Source organism: Lithobates pipiens, unplaced genomic scaffold (genome assembly GCF_037356315.1).
Source record: "Lithobates pipiens isolate NorthernLeopardFrog02 unplaced genomic scaffold, aLitPip1_a1.2 Scaffold_1, whole genome shotgun sequence".
Taxonomy (NCBI): Eukaryota; Metazoa; Chordata; class Amphibia; order Anura; family Ranidae; genus Lithobates; species Lithobates pipiens.
This window is the reverse complement of record NW_027507685.1, coordinates 10,970,039-10,994,509: the sequence shown is the minus strand read 5'-3', so window position 1 is coordinate 10,994,509 and position 24,471 is coordinate 10,970,039. Positions and strand designations below refer to the sequence as shown.

Below are 24,471 nucleotides of genomic sequence, written 5' to 3'. Positions count from 1 at the left end.
CAGACGACCTGTGGGAAAGAGGGTAAAGGTTAAATGGGATACCCTAAATGTTGTAGCCAGTCCGAGGCACATATCTCTGGAGTGGAGAAGCACAAAAATAGCAACAGCTGTTTATAGCTTCCAAGCACACAGCGGGAAGATAGCAAAATCTCATGTCCCAATCCAGGACACAGCAGGTAGGATAGTATGTTTCCTTGAGATAGGGTTCTTGTGTTTCCATTGTCTTCTCCACTTCTCCTGGCCATTTCAGCAGCAAAAAAATACTTTTATAGAATGTACTGAGACATGCATGTGCTTCAATGAATAATATTCTTTGGAAATCTTATACACCAGTCTTCCTCTAGAATGGAGTTCCTCAGAGGCGCTAGACTTTTAAATAATCAAAAATGTTCTAGTCTGACCTCTGGAACAATATTATGAGTGATTTCATTAATTGATGCCTCATAACCTTTAGAACAAAGGAGAAAGAAAGAAAGAAAGAAAGAAAAGAAAAAAATGCTGCACACCCCGAGTAGTAATAGAAAAAAGGGAATTGTCCCCCAAAATGGGGTTTTCTAGGCAGCAACAAATTAGAAAAAAATATATATCAATATTTAAAAATAGATAAAGCTTTAATAGGACATATAAGTATCAGGAATGACAGTAGTAGTAAATTATGAGCTATGATCCAGGAGGTAGCAGCAAAACAGCATATATAAAACTAAACACAGTGATAGACCCCAAAACTAACCAGAAATGCTCCAACCCTAAAGATATTTCAGACTCCTTTAGCGAGTATTATGGGTCATTATACAACCTGCATAACGACGGGGATACATATCAACCTAATGAACCCACAATATCGGACTTCTTAAAATTGGTGAATCTGTCCAAATTATCGCAGGATGATTTATCGCAGTTAAATTTGCCTAGAAAACCCCATTTTGGGGGACAATTCCCTTTTTTCTATGCCTCATAACCTTACCACACAGACTGCTTACATTTATGAGTAGCTGGAAGAAAAACATTGCGAGCTTAGGGAGATTTAAAAACTTTTGAGAGCTTGGTACAGCTTGGGATGTTCAGAGCTGAAGCTGATCCTAAAAGGTAAAGGCAGGTGATAACATCACTGCCCAGGTTGGGGATTCTACATATACTGTATATACTGTAAGGCCGCGTACACACGCGCGGACTGTTGGCCCAACCTTGTCCGCTGAACAGTGTTTGGGCGGACAGTCCGCTCGTGTGTGGGCTTTCAGCGGACAGTTTCAGCGGACAGTTGGACGGACAAGGTTTTACGGAAATTCCGAAAAACTGTCCGCTGAAACCTTGTTTCAACGAACAGTCCGCCCGTGTGTAGGCTTGTTCGTCAAACTAAGTTCCGCGCATGCTCAGAAAGGATTTTCAAGCCGAAAGTTATAATGCAGTGTATAGGACGTCGTATTTTGCGTCCCGTCGTACGTGCCGTTCACGTCATCGCGCACGGTTTCAGCAAACTGTTCGTTCGTCGTGTGTGGCCATGTCCGTCCATGCTAAGTTTGAGCGGACTGTTCGCTCAAACTGTTGGACGGACAAAGTTGGGCCAACAGTCCGCGCGTGTGCCTAAGTTTGCACAAATCAGAACCACATTAGCTTCATAAATCAACATTGCACCCTTATGCCATGTACACACGACCGGACTTTTCGACATCAAAGTTCTGACGGAACGATTCCGGTGGACCATTCGATCGTGTGTGGGCTGCAGCGGACTTTTGATTTGCAAAAATCCGACAGACTTTAGAAATGGAACATGTTTCAAACTTTTCCACTGGAACTCCGCCGGACCCAGTTCCTACCGAGAAATCCGCTCGTGTGTATGCTAGTCCGACGGACAAAAACCGACGCTAGGGCAGCTATTGGCTACTGGCTATCAACTTCCTTATTCTAGTCCGGTCGTACGTCATCACGTTCGAATCCGTCGGACTTTGGTGTGATTGTGTGTGGCCAAGTCCGTTCATTCGGAAAGTCCGTCAGAACTCCGGCGAAAGTCCGTCGGACCTAGTCCCTCGAAAAGTCCGGTCGTGTGTTCGCGGCATTAGTTTGAGAGTTACATCTTTTCAATCTTCACTTAGAAGATTGAATGCTTTTAAATGTGAGACATTTGTTTTAACCTTGCAGAATGTAGTCATTAAGCAATCTTGGAATGACTGCATCAAACCCCTAAAAGCTAAACACAGAGAAGAGACAAAATACAAAAAAGGACAAAGCATACAGGTAAAAATAAAGCCATTATTAAGGCCATATGAAGTAAAAAATATTTTAAATCCAGAAAGTCACATCAAAGGCAATATTACCCTCAGGTAAATGTTACAATTAAAAACGTAACCCATAGACTCCCTAAATATACAAAATGTGTCTTCATCACACATAACAAATTGGGAAATTATTATAAATTGTTTTCTTATTGAATATATTTGTAAGTTAGTTTTTACTTTGTCATAAAAACTGCAGAAATCAAGTAAATTAACAAAAGCGGTACACAGTTCTTAATGCAGCTGCAAGCAGGGACCAAAACATATACATTCAAGTAGCGTTTATTCTTTACCTGAGTTTCCATTTGCTGGATGAGCAATCATCTTATAGCAATTTCTCATTGCTTTTGTACATTTCCTAAATAAATATTGGCCAGTAAATACTGTATTAGAAATAATTGATCAGTATGATAACCATTCTTATTTTTCTTACCAAATATTTTCTTGAAGGCCACCTTGCACATGTTAGTCTATTTTTATTTATTTATTTCAGTTACTTATATAGCGCCATCAATTTACGCAGCGCTTTACGTATACATTGTACATTCACATCAGTCCCTACTCTCAAGGAGCTTACAATCTAAGGTCCCTAACTCACATTCATACATACTAGGGACAATTTAGACAGGATCCAATTAACCTACTGGCATGTCTTTGGAGTCTATTGTACTTTCATTTGTTTTAAATGGCACACATGCGCACTATAGAAATGCACATGCATTACAACACACCACAATGCATTGTAACACATTACAAAAGCATTTTGCTGTGTTGTGTCAGCAAGAATATTACAGGTGTGTTTTTGGTCTATTGTGGTACATTCCATTTAAATAACTGGGCTGTCTTGACACAATGTACACACAATTACAGGCATACCCCACTTTTAAGTACACAATGGGGTTTATTTACTAAAGCTGAAAAGTGCAAAATCAGGCTCACTTCTACATAGAAACCAATGAGCTTTCATGCTTTATTACAAATGCTTAACCTCCCTGGCGGTACGATTATTTCGGATTTTAGGTGCTAAAAGCGGTACAATTATTTTGCATGAAAATTTGGCGTTTTATATTGTAGTCCTGCAATTCTTAGGAATAACTCACTTAAATCTGTCCAAACCAGAGTCTAGCAGACATCCCGGGTATAATAAAGTTTGAAAAATGAAATCATAAATTATAATATAATAAATAATTATAAATAATTGTACCAAATAATAATATAACAATAATAAAAATTATTCAATAATGTAATCAAATCAAAAACACTGAAATTTGCTCAGTTGCAGAATTGTCACTGTCATTACTTTTCAGTATTTGATGACGGATCTCCCCACAAATCGCTATCGCTCAATTCTGCGAGTGATTCTAATTTATTATCGCTGTTTTTTAGCTGGTCTAAAACCATTTTTGATGTAAAAGGACAGTTTTGATTGCTATGGACAATCTCCAGTTTCCAGGCATAAAGAACAGTTTTTATTACATAAAACTGCATGCAGGACACTGGGCAGACCACTAGGGACAACGGTGATGTGAAATATTTACATACAGCAATGTAATCTGTAAGATTACATTATACTGTATGTTTACTGTTTGTTTCACTTTTTGAATTTGGCGCCGATCTCCGTCCCCGTGCGTCGCAACGCTCGCAGGGCACGGAGATCGGCGATGTGATGCATCGAGCGAGACACGGCTCGCTCGTACAGCGGGGAGACAACGCTGGATCCGAGGGAGAAGGTAAGTAAACCTCCTCCTGGATCCAGCGATGCAGTCCCGAGTCTGGCTCGGGGATACCGCTTTTGGTATGAAAATTCCACCCCGAGCCAGACTCGGGAATACCGTCAGGGGGGTTAATTGAACAAGCTGGGGTTAGAAGCTCATTGGTTTCTACGTAGAAGTGAGCCTGATTTTGCACTTTTCAGATTTAGTAAATAAACCCCATTGTGTACGTAAACGTGGGGTATGCCTGTACAGTGTGTGTTAGCACACTGTATCGGAAAGGTCTAGATGGAGTCTACGTGATATTTCAGCTAAAGGTGAATGAATATCAGCTCTGCATATATAATAGCCATTCCAGCACTCATTTTGAATAAATCGTTTGGTTGGCACCCTTTCTCTGGGATTTTAGGTACTAATGCACCCAAGTATGAGTATTTATTAGTACGTATTAGACATATAGTACCACATAAGTTAGCACATATAACTTTACATATACAATTTTTTTCTCCTCGTTGAGTATTGGGTACTTATAATACAAAACATAAAGTATAAAGGTTTTAGGTTTAGCGCCACAATCTACTTTCTTACACTTTCAAATACACTATCCTCTCCCCAATTTTGGGTGGGGGCTTCTAAGTGGAGGCAGCTCTAACCCATTTTTCTATCAACTTTCTGTGCAGTCCGTAGCGCAACTTTATTCACTTACCTTCATTTTGAATAAAAAGTCACATGACACAAAAGGTGGTGCTTGTACAAAAGGACATCATATTTCAGCTGTCCCTAGGGCAGTATGATGTCTAAATACGGCCCTGTATATGGCAGTACGTTTTGTAGGATATTAAATAAACCCACAGAGTCAAAGTACAGAAACTCTGATTCTTCTGCAGCATAACATATTTTTGCAAACAAACCTTTACCCCAAGGAGAATGAGTAATCCTTTTATGTAATATCAATTTCCATGGCTGTGCCATATGAAATGAAATATATGTCTTTTTGTTTACCATCAGCAGCTAGTTCTGTAAAGTTGTATTGATTAGGTTTTTGCTCAGTGAAAATTGAGTTTTGAACCACAGAGGAATGAACAGAAATTGCAATATTACATGTCTATCACATCTAAGGTAGTTGGAGTAAGTATGATTTCTCTGCTTCATTCCAAGGAACTGGAATACTATTTTCTAGACTGCTGGATATTAATATTAATTCATTTCAAGGTAGAATAAATAAGGATATAAAGGATATTAGATTGCAATGGGAAAAGTGCATTTGAAGCAACTGTTGCAGATGTATTAAGAAACACACAGGCAAATTTACTGTAATATATGATCTAAATGTTAAATCAAAAACAATGCAGTGCTTCCAAAGAATATCATATGTTCCTACGATCCCATCTAACGCTACACTCCCTAGAGATATAGACCTCGGTGCATAATAGAAGTCAATACACATTCAATTTTTTTTTTTTAATAAACATTTCTTCATTGGGTTTTACAAAGCAACATACAGGATAGTCAATGCAGTACACAGGTCAATATGCTTTCAAATATGATTATGTCCACCATGTAAAAAGCATTATAGTGCCACCTTCCCCTGCAGTAGTCAGAAGCACTCATTGACAGTGTAAACCTCATTATGTCAAAGGCAAATACAAACTTTTATTAACCTCCCTGGCGGTACGATTATTTCAGATTTTAGGTGCTGAAAGCGGTACAATTATTTTGCATGAAAATTTGGCGTTTTATATTGTAGTCCTGTAATTCTTAGGAATAACTCTCTTAAATCTGTCCAAACCAGAGTCTAGCAGACATCCCGGGTATGATAACATTTTAAAAATGAAATCATAAATTATAATATAATAAATAACTATAAATAATTATACCAAATAATAATATAACAATAATAACAATGATTCAATAATGTAATTAAATCAAAAACACTGAAATTTGCTCAGTTGCAGAATTGTCGCTGTCATTACTTTTCAGTATTTGATGACGGATCTCCCCACAAATCGCTATCCCTCAATTCTGTGAGTGATTCCAATTTATTATCGCTGTTTTCTAGCTGGTCTAAAATAATTTTTGATGTAAAAGGACAGTTTTGGTTGCTATGGACAATCTCCAGTTTCCAGGCATAAAGAACAGTTTTTATAATATAAAACTGCATGCAGGATACTGGGCAGACCACTAGAGACAAAGGGGATGTGAAATAATTACATATAGCAATGTAATCTGTAAGATTACATTATACTGTATGTAATGTGTGTGTTTCACTTTTTGAATTTGGTGCCGATCTCCGTCCCTGTGCATCGCAACGCTCTCAGGGAACGGAGATCGGCTCCCTGATGAATCGAGCGGAGGATGAGCCAGGATGGGACATCGCTGGATCCAGGGGAGAAGGTAAGTAAACCTCCTGCATTCAGCGATGCGGTCCCGAGTCTGGCTCAGGGTTACCACTTTTGGTATAAAACTTCCACCCCGAGCCAGACTCGGGAATACCGCCAAGGGGGTTAAAATCCAGATACATGGGGGTTTATTTACTAAAGGCAAATCCACTTTGCACTGCAAGTGCACTTGGAAGTAAAGTCGCTGTAGATCCGAGGGGGACAGGCAAGGAAAATAAAAAACAGCATTTTAGCTTGCACATGATTGGATGATAAAATCAGCAGAGCTTCCACTCATTTCAGATCTACCATTAAGCCCTGGTACACACGGTCGGACATTCCGACAACAAAATCCGTCGGATTTTGTCTGACGGATTTTGTCCGGAACTTGTGTTGCATACACACGGTCGGACAAAGTTGTCGGTAAATCCGATCGTATGTAACGTGACAACGTTATTTCGTTACGACGGGACTACGTTCAGGCTAGTAGCCAATAGCTTTGGTCTAGGAATTTGATCTGAGCATGCGTGGCACTTTGTCCAATCGGAATTCTCTACACACAATTGGACAAAGTCCGATCGGATCATGTTGTCGGAGATTTTTATAGCCCAGCTCTAAAACTTTGTCCGTCGGATATTCCGACGGAAACAGTCCGATGGAGCCCACACACAGTCGGATTATCCGACAACACGGTCCGATCGGACATTTTCCGTCGGAATGTCCGACCGTGTGTACAAGGACTTAGATTTACAGCGACTGCACTTCCAAGTGCACTTGCAGTGCAAAGTGGATTTACCTTTCATAAATAACCCCCATAGTGTTCTACTACAGCAGTAAGGATAGTCCAAATTGGGTAGTGTTCATCTTCCAGTTGGTTCATATTGCAAACTCCCATCAAAGATAAGTGTTATCCTCAAAGGTATTCTCAGAGGAATAATGCTGACAAAAACATATATTGCAGATCATTCAAACTAAAGTTTAATTTAAAAAGATGCATGTAAAAAAGATTCTAAGTATGGGAAAACTCTGGGAATTTTAAAATTTACCTTTATTTAGTAGGTATTTATTTATTTAAACCTTTACAGTTTTTTATTTAAAGGTATTTATTTATTTAAAACTTTACTGCTCGCACTATTCACCTAAATAAAACACATAGCTAAATACCATTCCAACAGCACAAAGAATCACAATACAGTTTCCTACAATACAAGGGATGCCACAAATGTCATAGTTGTGTCAGCTGTACACCGGCAAAACCTGCTAGTCACTAGAAAGCAAAGAATGCCACTGAAAAGGGATTTTTCTATTCCATTTATATTGACATATTTACAATTACAGAGCCTTAAAGTATTGCTTTATATGTCTGTATATCCCCTTTGCTAGACCGTCAACATGATTATAATCACCAGATTTATCAAGTACCAGTATGACATGAAAAACTGTCAACAGCTTGATTGTATTTTACATAGGGATTGCTAGGAACAGAACAGTTGAGGAAAATGACAAGTGTATTATTACATGTATGAATATAAAAACTTTACATCAAAAATAAGCAAGCTAACTACTGTACAACTAGTGAGATAGTTGCTGTAGTTTTTTGGGCAATTTAACCACTTCGGCCCCCGGACGATTTTACCCCCTTCCTTACCAGAGCACTTTTTGCGATTTGGCACAGCATCGCTTTAACTGACAATTGTGCGGTCGTGCGACGTGGCACCCAAACAAAATTGACATCATTTTTTTCCCACAAATAGAGCTTCCTTTTGGTGGTATTTGATCACCTCTGCGGTTTTTATTTTTTGCGCTATAAACAAAAGAAGAGCACCAATTTTGAAAAAAACACAATATTTTTTACTTTTTGCTATAATAAATATCCAATTTAAAAAAAAAAATAATTTCACTCAGTTTAGGCCGGTATAGTGGTAATTCTGGCAGAAATTGTATTATATATATATATATATATATATATATATATATATATATATATATATATACATATTTGCCATCCAAAATTCTAAAGCAATATATAATTAGAGGACAGCACACATGAAATGCAGTCAGTGCACTCAGTTCGGATTTGTGATTTATTATAGAAAATATTACACGCACATGAAGCATTAGCATGGGCTGAAATATTACAGCAGATCCTTCCGGGGTTAATAATAATAATATTCTTTACTGACAGAACATATTTTTAAGTGCCAGGGGACTGGAAAGAGACTTTTCAAAAGGAATGCATCTTAGAGAATAAGCACAGTGACATGAAACCATTTTCATAAAAATGAATACGAAATATGTGGAAGATCTGGGAAGGCTCCAGAGAATCTTACAAATATTACTTTTTTCTTTTATGCTAACTTTGATATTTAGATTGATCAAGCAGAGTAAAAAAGATGAATGGCTGTAGATGGATCATTTTATGAAAAGTTTGAATTGTTTGAAAAGTTATATCTAGACAGGTATAATATAATAAAAGTATACAATATATCATATTGTTATCTACTACAATCCAGCATTAAAGAGAATCGGTCACATCTGGGCTTACACAGGTAGCAGAACATTCAGTTTTAAATGATAATTTTGCATTCTTACCTATGAAAAAGTCATTGTATTCCCTTACTTAACTTTATTTAGTCTCCACGGAGGATGATTTTTAGGATAAGAGTAATGCCGCGTACACACGATCGAATTGTCTGGCGGACTTGGTCCGGCAAACAATCCGCCGGACTTTCTAACGAACGGACTTGGCCACACATGGACACTCCGAAAGTCCGGCGATTGCTAACGCGATGACGTACAGCACGTACGACGGGACTAGAAAAAGGAAGTTCAATAGCCAGTAGCCAATAGTTTCCTTCTCGTACTTGCTTCAGAGCATACGTCATTCTTAGTCCGCCAAATTTTGAGTCAAGACTACTTTCTATGTCCGCCGGACTTTTATGATGAAAAAGTCCACTGGATCGAATTGTCCGGTGTACTGTGGTCCGGCTGACTAAGTCCGGACAATTCGATCGTGTGTACGTGGCATAAGATGAAAAGCCTCCCGACCTCTGACAGTTGCTGTCTTGATAAATGAATGCTGATACCATATTCTGTTTTCTAGCATGACTATATTTACATAATACTGTTATGTACACTCAGAAGACATCATAGTGTTATTAGCATTAGCTCAGTATTTTGTCTTGATTCACTAAAGAGTGAAATAGTTTTGCACTTATTTTGGCAGGTTTTCAATTTTTTTTTAATTTCAGTGAAACTCGATTCGGTGTAATCTTCCCTACGTGATAATGGTATATGAAATTAGCGGACCTCCAGCTGTTGCAGAACTACAAGTCCCATGAGGCATTGCAAGACTGACAGCCACAAGCATGACTCCCAGAGGCAGAGGCATGATGGGACTTTGCAACAGCTGGAGGTCTACTAATTGCATATCCCTGGTATAAGCAGTTATTTGTGTGCACAAAATTAATGCACAAATATTGGTCCTTCCAAATTGCAATGCTCTAAGGCTTTATACGCACAGGGACTGTATATGCGCCTAGCACTGCCCTGAATAGCACCCCAATGCACATAATCAGTAAATAAAATTGCACCTGCACTATAGTCAGGGCAGGACTTAGGGTGGTGGGGGCCCCTGGGCTTGAGTCACTTTTGGGCCCTACCTTCTATACATTATTGTATTTATCAGCGTATAACTCGAGCCAGCGTATAACACGCACCCCAAGTTTAGGAGGGAATTTTAAGGAAAAAACTTACATTTAAATGCCCATCAATGCAGCCTGGCAGTGTCATTTGCAGCCTTGTCAGTGTAGCCTTGTCATTTACAGCCCTGCCCCAGTGTCATTTGCAGCCTTGTCATTGCAGTCTTGAAGTTTAAAAATGGCGCAACCGAGATACAGAGTCCTGTGTATCTCGGCGGCTCTCGGGTCCTCTCGGCAGCTCTCGGATCCTCTCGGCTGCTCTCGGGTCCTCTTGTCGGCTCTCAGATCCTCTCGGCGGCTCTCGGATCCTCTCGCAGTCCCGAGTGGAGCCGAGAGTAGTGTACTCGGCTCGGCTCACAGTCACGCCCAATCCGTGTGTTATGTCCATCATAGGTCAGGACTGGGTGTGACTGTGAGCGGAGCTGAGCTGCGTACACTCAGCTATGTATCTCGGTGGGGCCCCCTACTGGGTGGGGCCCATGGCCTTGAGCCCAGTCAAGCCCAATGGTAAGTCCTGCCCTGACTATAGTGCACAACAAAGCACAGGGCAGTATGGGGAGCACCTGCAAATCTCCTTCTTGATTTCCCTGGCATTACTACAGTACTTCAGCCATTTTTGACAAACTTGTAAACCTTAATGTTGAGAAAAGTTTCTCAAGAGCAAAGTTTGTGCACTCAGACCATTAACCACTTGATGACCATGCTATAGCCAAATGATGGCAACAGCGCGGACCTGAATTTCATATGATGGTCTCCCCTGTGCATGCTCCCTGCAGGGCGCGCCCTCGGAGCTCGCTGTGATCACCAAGTCACTGAGACCAATGACAGCTGATCACATGATGTAAACAAAAGCTTGGTAATCGCTTTTTTTTTCTCCTCACGCTGACAACGTGAGGAGAAAAAGAAGCCGATCACTGGCTCATCTGCAAGGGACATCGGCCCCGAAGAGGAAGAGGCAATTATGCCACATCTGTGCACACTAATACCCCCTGCCAGTGCCACCTGCCAGTGCCCACAGTTCCCACCAGTGCCAACTATCAATACCCATGAGTGCAACCTAATAATGCCCACAAGTGTCACCTATCAATGCCTACCAGTGGGGCCAATCACTGGCACCTAGCAGTGCCCAATACTGCCACCTATTGGTGCCCATCAGCGCCGCCTCATCAGTGTACATCACTAAAGGAGAAAAATTACCTATTTTAAAATTTTATATCAAAATATAAAAAAAAATGTAAAATTCTGTATTTTTACATTTTTTAACCAAAAAATTAAAACTGCAGAGGTGATCAAATACCACCAAAAGAAAGCTCTATTTGTGAGGAAATAATTATAAAAATGTAATTTAGGCCCAGTGTTGTATTACCGGGCAATTGTCATTCAAAGTGCGACAGCACTGAAAATTGGTCTGGGCAGGAGGGGGGTTTAAGTGCCCAGTAAGCAAGTGGTTAAAGTGGAGGCCACCCTAAAAAAAAAAGCATTAATATTCTTAAAATAAAAATAAAAAAAACATTTCAAATGTTTTACCTGGCCAGAAATCCCTGTTGCTAGGCAGTCTTCCTAATCTGCCTTCTTCCTGCTCCTCGGTGATCTTCGTCTTCCCCCCTCCTCCACGTTATCTTCTGGGAACTGTGTGTTCCCTAAGCACGCCCCACTCACAAAGCGCAGCGCAACTTGCACATGCGCAGTAGGAAACGGGCAGTGAAGCCGCAAGGCTCCACTGCCTGTTTCCCTTAGTGAGGGTGGCAGCGCTGGGACCCGAGAGCCGAGGGAATGTCAGCCTCGGCGGCTGACATCGCGGGCGTCCAGGAAATGTAAGTCTCCTTATTAAAAGTCAGCAGCTACTTTTGTTTGAGCTGCTGACTTTAAAAAAAAATTTTTTAGGGCTGAAATGCCGATTTAAGGTGCTTCAAGGCCAAATCTTAATAATAAAATGTTTCCTTTTTTCCGAGAAAAGTGGCAATCACACAGGATGTTGTGGTGGAAATTTCCTCATGACTGTTGAGTACAAGAGGGATCTTTTAACAATCAATAGTACTGCTAGAAATGAATTTCCATTTCTGTATTTAGATGAAACAAATCCTACGGTGAATGTTGATATAGCCGATGGTGGGGGTTTCTCTGGGCAATTGTACCTGAAAGAGATCCTATTTTTCAGTTGTTGACAAGATCTTTATTGTAAAATGTATATTTAAATGGTAGAAAAACCCACGGGAACATAACAAGAACAAGCAAGAAAAATTGACTTTATCTTGTTTAGAAGACTAAAATCACAAGTTACATAATGTTCTGAAGACAGAACTTGCAGCAGGTAACGGCTACACTAAACAAGCTCTCCATCCTTTATGTCCCTTAGCAAGACCTAGTTTTTCATCCCGAGAAGAAATGTTTCAAACCGTGCCCGTCTTCTGGGGGTCAGCCTTGTCTAGGATTCTCAGAATGAATTATAAAAGGGAAGTTGCATTGAATAGAAGCTTTCAAAAGTCTGCTAGAGCAAATGAGAAATGACACTGTGGTTTTAGGAGTTGTAAATTGCCCAGCTGCTAACAGTTTGTTTTCATTTCCTCTCGCTTTGTCTGAACAAACTGTAATGCAATTGTTATTGATGGGAATTTTAAATTAAACTTTTAACTCCTGCATGGTAAGTGTAGAGAAGACTTCTTAGTTAGAAATGTAAAATAGAAACTATGCAAGCCACATTGAAGACAACAGGGGTGTTCAAAATCGGGGCTCAAAACATCACCGTAGCATTATTTATTTTGCTTTGTTTGTGTGAATGGAATACCTGCATATTGTTTACTTTAATGAGTAAAAAGAAAATATGGTTAAATGTAACGTTAGTCTTGAGAAAGGAAAGTATAGGAATTATCATTCTCTAGATCAGCTACATTTTTGCTTCCCCTTTCTTCTGGGTAGGAGTGAGATCTCAATACTTAGTATATTGTTCAATCCACCTTTTGGACTATGTCAAAAGAACATACAGGTTTTATGTTTCAGCTATCCTTGGATTCTTGGCAGGCTCCATTATTGGAACACAAGAAAATGGTACAGCAAGCTTTGCCAAACTTTAAAGTGGTTCTAAAGCCTCAAGGTTTTTTTTTTTTTTACCTTAACCTCCCTGGCAGTACGATTTTTTCGGATTTTAGGTGCTAAAAACGGTACAATTATCTTGCATGAAAATTTGGCGTTTTATATTGTAGTCCTGTAATTCTTAGGAATAACTCACTTAAATCTGTCCAAACCAGAGTCTAGCAGACATCCCGGGTATGATAAAGTTTGAAAAATGAAATCATAAATTATAATATAATAAATAACTATAAATATTTATGCCAAATAATAATATAACAATAATAAAAATTATTCAATAATGTAATCAAATCAAAAACACTGAAATTTGCTCAGTTGCAGAATTGTCGCTGTCATTACTTTTCAGTATTTGATGACGGATCTCCCCATAAATCGCTATTCCTCAATTCTGCGAGTGATTCTAATTTATTATCGCTGTTTTCTAGCTGGTCTAAAATCATTTTTGATGTAAAGGGACAGTTTGGTTGCTATGGACAATCTCCAGTTTCCAGGCATAAAGAACAGTTTTTATAATATAAAACTGCATGCAGGGCACTGGGCAGACCACTAGGGACAAAAGGGATGTGAAATAATTACATACAGCAATGTAATCTGTAAGATTACATTATACTGTATGTAATGTGCGTGTTTTACTTTTTGAATTTGGTGCTGTACTCCGTCCCCGTGCGTCGCAACGCTCGCAGGGAACGGAGCCGGCGATATGATAGATCGAGCGGAGGACGGCTTGCTTGCACTGCGGGGGGACATCGCTGGATCCAGGGGGCAAGGTAAGTAACCTCTTCCTGGATCCTGCGATGTGATCCCGAGTCTGGCTCTGGGTTACCGCTAATGGTACTGAATTTTCACCCCGAGCCAGACTCAGGAATACCGGCAGGGGGGTTAATGGAAACCTGTCAAAAGAGAAATATCAAGCATGCTATTGCTAACCTCTGCTTCTAAAAATGCTAGATGCCTGTCTATCATGCTGATGCTTTGCCTTTAGTACTTTGGGTCACTAACCAAGAACAAGTATAGCGATAAGGAGTTCTGACTTTGTATTGACCTTCATTTGCTGCATGCTTGTTCTTGGGCTTTGACTCACATGTATTGAAACCAGATACAGCAAGGCAAGTGGTATTTTCAAAAGGAGGTCAAAAATTATGGCAACCCTCTTATTTCTGTTGTGGCAGATGTGCTTTATATGGCTGAAAGATAAGCATTAGGGAAATTGAGCAGTAAAGCACTCTGGGGTTCATTTACTAAAGACAAATACACTGTGTGTTATTTACTAAAGTGAAATCCACTTTGCACTGAAAGTGCACTTGGAAGTAAAGTTACTGTAGATCCGAGGAGGACATGCAAGGAGAATAAAAAACTGCATGTTAGCTTGCACGTGATTAGATGATAAAAGCAGCAGAGCTTCCACTCATTTCAGATCTACCCCTTAGATTTAGAGAGCCTGCACTTCCATGCGCACTTGCAGTGCAAAGTGGATTTGCCTTTCGTAAATAACCCCCTGTGCGCTTTGCAAAAGTGCAGTTGCCCGCTGCAAGAGCAGTTGCTCCAGAGCTTAGTAAATGAGCAGAAGCTCTGATGACTTTCATCATCCAACCACGTGCAAGCAAAGATGGTGTTTAGTTATTTTCCTTGCATGTGATTGGGTATTTTTTGCAAAGTGAAGCTTTAACTTATTTGCTAAGGTCTGGAGCAATTGCACTTGCAAAATGCACAGTCCAGTTGCATTTAGTAAATCTGTTTAAATCTGTTCTCCAGGCAGATATAAAATACACAAATGAATGCACCTCTAAGATCATTAACAAAACATTACATCAGCTCATTCCCCACAGTTACAACCTTTTGTAACACCTGCCCCACCCTTTTAGATTGTAAATTCTTCTGAGCAGGGCCATCTTAATAGTCTTGTATTTTATTGTATTGTAAATGTATTGTCTCCCTTTTATTTTGTAGTGCTAGGTAAACTGTCACATTCTGTATAATAATAATAATAATAATAATAATAATAATAATTATACAGCAGAGATAAGATTGGGGATTTAAAAACACCACAAGGAGCCGGTCAGTTATGCTGCAGTGAAAGAAGCATGCCGATAGAAGAGAGATGTGATAAAAATAAATAAAATAAAGTGATAGCGCTAGATCTGCCTCTCCTTTCACTGTCCAGTCACAAGCATGGGATGAGAAGGAGACCTGTAAACTGTAGCAGAAAAAAATCAAGCCTTCTGTCCTTCCACAGTGTGGTGATGTTGTGAGTTTTTTTTTTATTTCTGGATAGTGAGTAAGACAATAATTTTTATTGGAAATGTTTAAATCAGACAGAGAAAAATCACATTAATCATTGCAACAGCCAGAGTCTGGGCACACGTGTTCAAGAACAGGGAGAAATAAGCAATTTGTTCATTAACCATATTCCAGGAGACCTTTCGTCTATATAAGTGCATACACACAAAGGTCTTCTTCCATTAATGCACTATAGTAAGTTTTGCCACTAACAACATAAAAAAGACAAATCTCTTTACAGCTCCCTTATAAGTATTTCATCGGTGCATTTAGCTCTTTGCTTGGAGTTCAACTACAAAATTAGATCTTTACCGTTTGGGGACTAAACTGAAGAGTTCTAAGGTTGTATTCTTCATGCTGAGCTGTCATCTTCTCTTTTTATTATTCAACGAAATTGTGGTAAGCCAAGAACAAAGCCAATTGTTCTTTTTGTTGGTATATAGCTTTTCTTTTTCATTAAACCCATGTGCTATGTATGTATTGTATGTAAGATTACATTTTGCCCCCCACACTCATGTGATGACAGCCAATGTCCAACCTTTATGTACATTATTAGATAGTTGGATGCTGCTGTCCTCTTTCTAAACACTCTAGTTGCCTGGCCACCTATGGCCCTGTTATTTTTGACCTAGAGCAGGCATGCAGTTAGTGAATTCAGAATGAATGTAAAAGATGTGATCTACATATTTGTCTGGCATCAGTCATTCAGTAGAGGCCAACAATGACAGCATATGTACTTCATTTAGCACTGGCATCTTCTGTGGCCTTTATTTAACAAAGAATACAAATGTGCAAAGTAACCCTTAGCAGCCAACCATGAACCATTCTGTTTTTGTTCTGACCAGTTGGTACTGAAATCCAAATTATAAAAAAAAAACACTAGTAGACACTAGTAGGCTTCAACCCAGATTGTTCCTTCCTAGTGTTTTATGATCAACGAATGTAACTCCGTCAGTGGACAGGGACTAAATTAAATGGATCTGCCTGTATGTTCTTTATAATGCACTGCATTGTTGATATGTACATGCTGGACATAAATATCAATGGCTATGATTTTTGTTCTATCATATTAAAAATCCCTCCTAGAGTTTTGTGTGAATGATATCCTATTTGACTGAGGTCTTAGCCCTTGTACACACGGTCGGACATTCCGACAACCAAATCCGTCGGATTTTGTCTGACGGATTTTGTCCGAAACTGTTGCATGCACACGGTCGGACAAAGTTATCGGAAAATCCGATCGTTTAGAACATGGTGACATTATTTTGTTACGACGGGACTACATTCAGGCTAGTAGCCAATAGCTTTGGTCTAGGAATTTGATCTGAGCATGTGTGGCACTTTGTTCGATCGGAATTCTCTACAAATGATCGGACAAGGTCCGATCGGATCATGTTGTCGGAAAATTTTATAGCCCAGCTGGAAAGCTTGGTCCGTCGGATATTCAGACGGAAACAGTCCGATGGAGCCCACACATGGTCGGATTATTGAACAACACGGTCCGATCGGACATTTTCAGTCGGAATGTCCAACCGTGTGTACAAGGGCTTAGGGTAGAACTGTATGTAGGTGGGGCCAGATGTTGGGTACCCAAAGTGGAGTAAATGCACACTGAGGCCAAGGAATATGTATAAGAACAAAGATAAGCGACCTTTGTTTTTCCTCTGGTTTACTCTACTGGGTCCCCCTTCCTTCCCTCTTTATCCCTCTCTACCCCTTCTTCTTCTTTCTTTTCTCCTCTTTACTTTCATGCTTGGCCCGGATGGCCGACAGTTGACCTCAAATCTTTCATATGTATAAATAGTAGTGACAGAAGGGATCCGTTGCGCGAATGTAGGGGCGGGAGGGATGGTCTCCCATGAGCGGAGGCTCTCTGGTTAGGTCCCTCACTCGGCACAGCATGATCCCGCGAGGGGTGTCGAGTGACCCAGGGGCCGCTGGGGCTCTTCCCCGACCCCGTGGGCAGGGATCTTCAGTGGGCACCACTGGATTTCACCCCTTCCTTAGTCAGTGCTCTCCCTTTATGGAGTACTGGCTAAGGTAGTATTACTGGTCCTCATGCACCCTCTGGTGGGTGGATCTGACTCAATTTAGGTTGTTTTGTTTAATTGTATTATTATGCATTGTTCTAGTGCTGTATTAAGTCGTCTGTTGGCCGTGTGGGCCTCTATCTTGTTTCTTATGCTGTATTCGAAAATAAAATATTTTGAAAGTAAATATGCAAGACAACCCTAATAAACGCTTGATTTCCAAAAAAAAAAAAAAAGAACAAAGATAAGCAACAAACAACATTTGATATTCCAGCAAAAAAAAAACTCTCCTTTCATTTCCAACAACTGGAACTGTAGAAAACTTTAGGCTGCAGAAAACATATGGACAAGCTTACGGTACCAAGCAGGCAGCATCTGACGAATTAAGTGGTCAATAGGTGGTGTGGCCACAAAAGCATTCAGGAGGCAGAAAGTAGTTCTGTTCCCTGACTCTATGGGGTATACTGGCTGGTGGGATCAAGCATGAGGTCCCTACTCTGTCCCTCCTCCACCGAAACCTTTCCCTGCACTGGACACACTGTCCCTCACCAGTGGGTTCATGTCCCTAACCTAGCCACTACGCAAATGCACACCAACTACAGTGGGACAGTGCATTTTATTAGTGCTGACATCACAAAAGATGGCCATGGAGATCATTTAGTGCAGCAGCATCCAATCAGATGGCTGTTTCCTGGATGACACTCACTCAGGCACCAGAAGAACAAAAGCTCACCTTAGCCTCCATTCTCTCCGCATAGCTGCTGCATGGATGCTGAGGTGCACCTGCCTACATGTATATACAGTATTATCTATGTTCTCTGGTTTAAAATCGAATATAGTCCCTGGCCATAGACACCCGAATAAATCCACTAACATTTTTGGAAAAATATATTGAAAATGCTTGTTGGGAGCTAAATTTTATATATGTCCTGTGTGTTCACTATAATATTGATGAAAGCAAATACTTTGTAGTGTTTGCAAAGGTATTTCAAGAGTCACTTTGACAGCACAACTGTGCTTTTTGGGATTTGATATAATGCCAAAGCTTGGTAAGTGCTGCTCCCAGTGAAGTGGAGCAAAGCCAGTCATAATCATTAAGCACAATTTACCAGAGCTCAAGAAATAAACTCCTAAGTCTCTTTGTGACAGTTTAATGTAGTTTAGTTGGGCACAAATCTCAATGATTAACATATCCCAGGTGATGTAATAGTCTTTCACTTTTGGCGGATGCTATATTAGATGTTTTTTTTTTTTTGCAGAGTACCGTAAACAACCGTGCAATATTTGTCACATTCCAAAAGGACTGCATGACAATTACTTTTATTAACCTGCCCTAATGCAGAACAGGATCAGCATGCTGACAGAATGTCATTTTATGTTTGGTCCCCTGTGGAGACTGAAACAGTTTGCTTCAACTTAAACCATTTTTGAACCTTTGCACATATCATATGTAAGACAATTAGTTTGTGTTAGGCTGCAAAATAAGAAATACTATTGTTCTGGTGTTCTGGCTCAGTCTCTCCTTGATTTCAGCATTTTTATACAGATCAATACATATTTTCTGTTTTGAGATGTGATTTCTCTAACCTCCAGAGTGTTTTTGCTATTGCTATTTATCAAGCTTCTAATGCTGGAACGCTGCCCGAGTGCAAAGCTTTAACGGTAGCAAGTTAACATTATGAATGTAATAGGCTTCCAATGCCTGAACTAAGAGGAGCCTTGCACTTGCATTACTATTTGGAAGAACGAAAAAAAAAAACATCTTGGTTGTGTTAGAATTTTAATTCTGTAATGGAATTTCCTTCTGTGAGTCTGTGTTTGTTCTGTCATATCATGATGCCGTTAATTAGGATTTGCATAGCTTTTCATTAATTGCCGATGCCAAAAAAGCCTTTTGTGACACAATAACATGGTTGCTCATTATTGCTCCTCTAGAGCTTTGTGCGGTGGACTGTGGAAGTCATGGCGTGTGCTCAGGGGGTGTCTGTCAATGTGAAGATGGTTGGGGAGGAGCCAGCTGTGAAGAACGCACCTGTCACCCAAACTGTGCTGAACACGGACAATGTAAAGATGGAAAATGTGAATGCAGCCCAGGATGGGAGGGGGAGCAGTGTACCATAGGTGAGTTCCCTGCTTCTGTCTTATTAAATACAGCACCATATGTTACTGTCATGAGTTAGAATATTTTCCCTAAGTACACTTTTTGAGTTATTATTGCAGTGCTTACCAGAAAGACATTTCTGGTACATTTACATTTTTACAAGTTTGCTTTTTTTATTTTTGTTACTTTGTTCACAAATTAAGAGTATCGCCTCTGATTGACATAACTAATGCAGGCCATACGCGGTCGAATTTCGAACAAATTTTCTTTTCAAAATCAGAAAATTCGTTTTATTTTGTGATCCGATGATGCCACCATTGATTTTCGAAATTCGGCCGACCAAGCCTTCAATTTCACCTCATGTTGTTACAGAAAATAATTTTCTTGGCTGGGAATCTTCTTTTCTCTCTGCAAATTTTCTTTTATCTCCGTACATTTTCTTTTCTTATTACGTTTCTCGCACGCATCATTGATTAGAAAATCGTTCGTTTTTCAAAAAATTTCCAACATGTCCGATTCCTTAAATTTTATTAGTGGGCTGTTGCTGCAGCCCACTAATGGTGCGAAATTCATACGAAAATTCTTAGATACGATTTTGGAAAGAAAATTCTTTCGAAATTCGAACCGTGTATGGCCGGCATAACAAATAAGTACCATCATCCACAAGTCATAATATTGAAGAAATGATTGGTATGGGAGTGCTAGGGATAGTCGCTCATGCTAGCCCTTTAAGCAGTCTCAAACCAAAATGGTGGAAATTGGACTATACCAGTACTTGAATGGTAAGGAAGGCAAAAAATAACATTTAAAATTTCATCTTGTTTAATAGACATATAGAAAAATAACAAACATCATCCATTAAAATACAACTAAATGTACATCACAATAAGAGCGTCCTTGACGAATTCTCCACAAAGGGAGTTCGAACTTAATGGCGCACAGGGGTCTCCTCTACTAGTTTTGCGGGACAAACCACTTCTTCAGGAGGATATCTATACAGGACATAGTAGATGATATATAAATAACAAGCGAGAGCAAATTATCATAAAATTAATCATTGATATTGTAAAATACATCATATAATTGGAAAAAAGGAAAAAAGGAGGTCAGCTCACCCCAAATTCGAAAAGATGGATTGCAGACAAAAGGACCCCTATATATTCCCCCTACGGCGGACATGGGGGATTGGTTAAACGGCTCTAGTAAAAAAGGGAGGGATTTTTTATATATTAGATTTAGTTGATAATAAGAGAAAAAAAAAAAAAGAACTTACCAAAAAAAACTTATTGGTATGGGATTGCCCAGATGTAATAGATAAAGGCCATAGGACTGCGTCAAATTGGATATAGGCAATAAGGCTGGAAAAAAGAGAAAAGGCAGTAACACCCCAATAAAGGGTCAGAGGGCGCTGGTCACCCCTAATAATTAAAGAAAAAACAAAAAGATATCCCCTGGGTGGGGTTTTTAACAGCATATATTACCTGTGAGGGCTGATATATATACACAGTAGGAATAACTACTGAGATGACGCGGAAAGTTTGTAATACAATTATTTATTGATAAAAGAATTAAATGGGTGACACGGTGGTCAGGAAATTGAACTCCACTTGGTGAATAATGGTACATGTATAGACAGGGAAATTACATCATATGAACCCTATTACATCTGTATACACAGTAAAACATAGATAAAAGTAATCCTTTACGCGTTTCGACCCACTCAGGGGTCTTCTTCAGAAGGTTTATCTATTGTAAAAGAGAGGACAAACATAAATATATATCCATACATTATGATACATTAAAGGTAACCTACTATAGACAGAGTGAATGTCTGATATAGTGATATTGTGCAAATATCGGTTACTATATATCACAGGTGAATACCTGTATAATCCACGGTGGAGATCCTCTTTAAAAGACAGGAATATGCTCAGACACATCCCTCATATCAATCATTCATTGATGTGCCACAGCTCATCTAGCTGGTATAGGTCGCTGTGTCCTACCATCAAAGGAGGGCAGGGAAACGGAATCCAACAAACGGGATGGCTTGCGAGGGATCACATCCCTAATTCCACCTCCTGTGTGTAGGTTGGAGGGGAGTATAGACGTGGACAGCCCAGGGTCAGGGGCGATTAGGCAATAAGGCTGAGCTGATAAGCCCAATACAATCAAGTCAGCAAGGGTAGGTTGCAGCATATTGTATCTATAGGCAAAGAAGCAGCAATCACTATAATATACATCTATTCGATCCATATAGATAATAGCAGCAAACATTAAGTCCATAAAAAGTAATAAAATAAAAAAAAGCACCATCCATCAAATATCAGGGGTAGAGCAGAGCTCCTAATACAGAAAATATTTTAATTATAATGATACAACTTGATACACAATGTATCGATATTAATGAGATAAGACAATATTATATCGGGGTTGTATAGTCCAATTTCCACCATTTTGGTTTGAGACTGCTTAAAGGGCTAGCATGAGCGACTATCCCTAGCACTCCCATACCAATAATTTCTTCAATATTTTGTTACTTTGTTAAAGAAACATGATATTCAGATTATAGTGCAATTACCCTGTGACTCAGTTAACAACTGTTATGGTAAAATATCAGCAAACTCATATTTTACCATAACAGTCAGCAAACTCATTGCCATGCATTGTGAGTACACAACAAATTGTACTGCTCCAGATGGACCAATCTAAACCATTCCTTGTGCAAATACCAGGTGTTATCCTAATCACACACATTCCAATCTGATTGGACAATCTCCATTGGACTTGTCAACAGCTCTGAAGCACAAAGGCTTATCTGATTGTATACCAATTGATTTGATCGTTTAGGCAGATCCTCACAGTATATCATTTTAGTAGATCTAAAATGAATTGATTTATTAGGGTTTGGTTAGTTTATCATAAAACAACAAGCAACATAAATTCAAGGATCGCCACATCACTGGATCGTGGGCTATTTTTGTCATATCATACAAGATACTGTAGGTGTTCTTCATGAATTGAATAAGCAATATGCATACTAGCTCATTATGCCTTTGCCTTGCATGTTGCACTTTTTTTTTATTGCCTTTACTTCCTCTTTAAGAGCTTCAATTTCGTGCACAATTTATTGTGTTTAGTAAATGTAGTTGTTGCCACTTAATTCATTTGGGTATTACATGCTGCATATGTTCTATAGTCTGTAGTCACAGTGGATAAATCATAAAAATGGAACAAAAGACATAGGTTGTTACCCAAAGAATAGGGAGAAAGGTTCCACTCACAAAAGTGACCGGTTGAAAGTCATGTGTAGCAAGGGAGAGCTCAGAGTGTATCCCGCCCATGGCCAGGCCGGCAACCTGCTCCGCTGCGGCAGTTCCAATGTTGGAGGGTGTCAGAGGATGCTGAGGAGCGAGCTTGCCGAAGCCGGGAACAACCTTTCAAACCTCTGGGAGGAGCAACAAATAGGAACGTGTTTTGGAGGCTAGACACGCCTCTTTCTGCAGCCAGGAGGCGTGGCTAGCCTCCGAAAATGCATTGCTTGCTGCCTTTCTCCCCCTTGCCTCTTCTCTTGCAGTGGGGGTTTCCAGCCCTTCTGGATTAGGCAGCCTTGCTTCCACTTTGGATCACAGGCAGTTTCAGGCAATTTCTGGACTTATATTAAGGTCTTTGCCCCTGATATTTATGTGGACTATGCACTATACCATTCTGTGGACATTTATTTTTCAGCTAGTTTTTTGAATTATAGTTAGACAGAGAAGGGTAGTGCTAAGAATATTGTTTTATTCTTGTTACCCAAATAATCAATTTCAGATTCAGCATGTACTACTAGACATGTGCATTTGTTTTCGTCCGAATGCATTTTTGTCCAAATTTCTGATATTTTCTTTACCGTTTTAACAAACAATAAAGAACATGCAGAATCCGAAAACTGAACGCTTTGACATAAAAAAATGCTTTATTTTTGTTTTCATTGTGGCAACAGTTCAATATAGATAGGAGATCCGACATGATGCTGATAATAGCAATCTGTGTCCATCGAACCTGTGGTTGAATGTGCCTAACCTTAGCTCTATTAGTCCAAGGTTATTCTACATAGAGAGAAAAGATTCGACATAGAGAGAAAAGATTCGACATAGAGAGAAAAGATTCGACCTTATAGAGACAATAGCAAAAAAGGTTGAATATGCCTAACCTAACTCTGTTAGTCCAAGATTATTCGACATAGAGAGAAAAGATTCGACCTTATAGAGACAATAGCAAAAAAGGTTGAATATGCCTAACCTAACTCTGTTAGTCCAAGATTATTCGACATAGAGAGAAAAGATTCGACCTTATAGAGACAATAGCAAAAAAGGTTGAATGTGCCTAACCTAACTCTGTTAGTCCAAGATTATTCGACATAGAGAGAAAAGATTTGACATGAAGATTTGATGAAGCAGTTGCCGCAAGTGGACATTTATGGTCAAATACTCCGCCCATAGGCTATAGAAGAATTCTAATGTTGGTTGACTAGTAATAATAATTAATAAATATAATTATTACTAGTGTCATGCAACATTAGATTTCTACTATAGCTTGCAAGTGGAACCGGAAATGTACAGTTTAGCTGCTCCGTCAAATCTTCTTAGAACATTTGACAGACACCATAAGCCTTCAATGACAGATTCGACCTTAATAATTTCAGATTTTTGGACGAATGCATTTTTTAACTAAACAGAATAAATAAAAACGAATTTCAGGAGTAACGAAATAAATTTATTTTTCGGATGAAAACGAAATAAAATTCTGAAAAAAATATATCTATGTACTACTCTTTTCTGGAACCTGCACCAAGAAAATGTTGGTGGTAACCTAGCTGGTTGCAAGAAAAATAACCTTATTTTTGTTACTTAGGTTTTACAAAGTTCATAGA

The 24,471-nt window shown here is 39.4% G+C and overlaps 1 protein-coding gene across 5 annotated transcripts in view; it reads left to right on the top strand.

Moving 5' to 3' along the window:
* TENM1 (teneurin transmembrane protein 1) overlaps window positions 1–24,471 on the top strand; it is a 912,904-nt gene that overhangs the window by 570,007 nt on the left and 318,426 nt on the right. For all 5 annotated transcript variants that reach the window (XM_077478732.1, XM_077478724.1, XM_077478714.1 and 2 more), the window contains one exon: window positions 19,391–19,576. In XM_077478732.1, coding sequence (XP_077334858.1) covers window positions 19,391–19,576 — 186 coding nt within the window. The remainder of the gene's footprint in view (window positions 1–19,390; window positions 19,577–24,471) is intronic.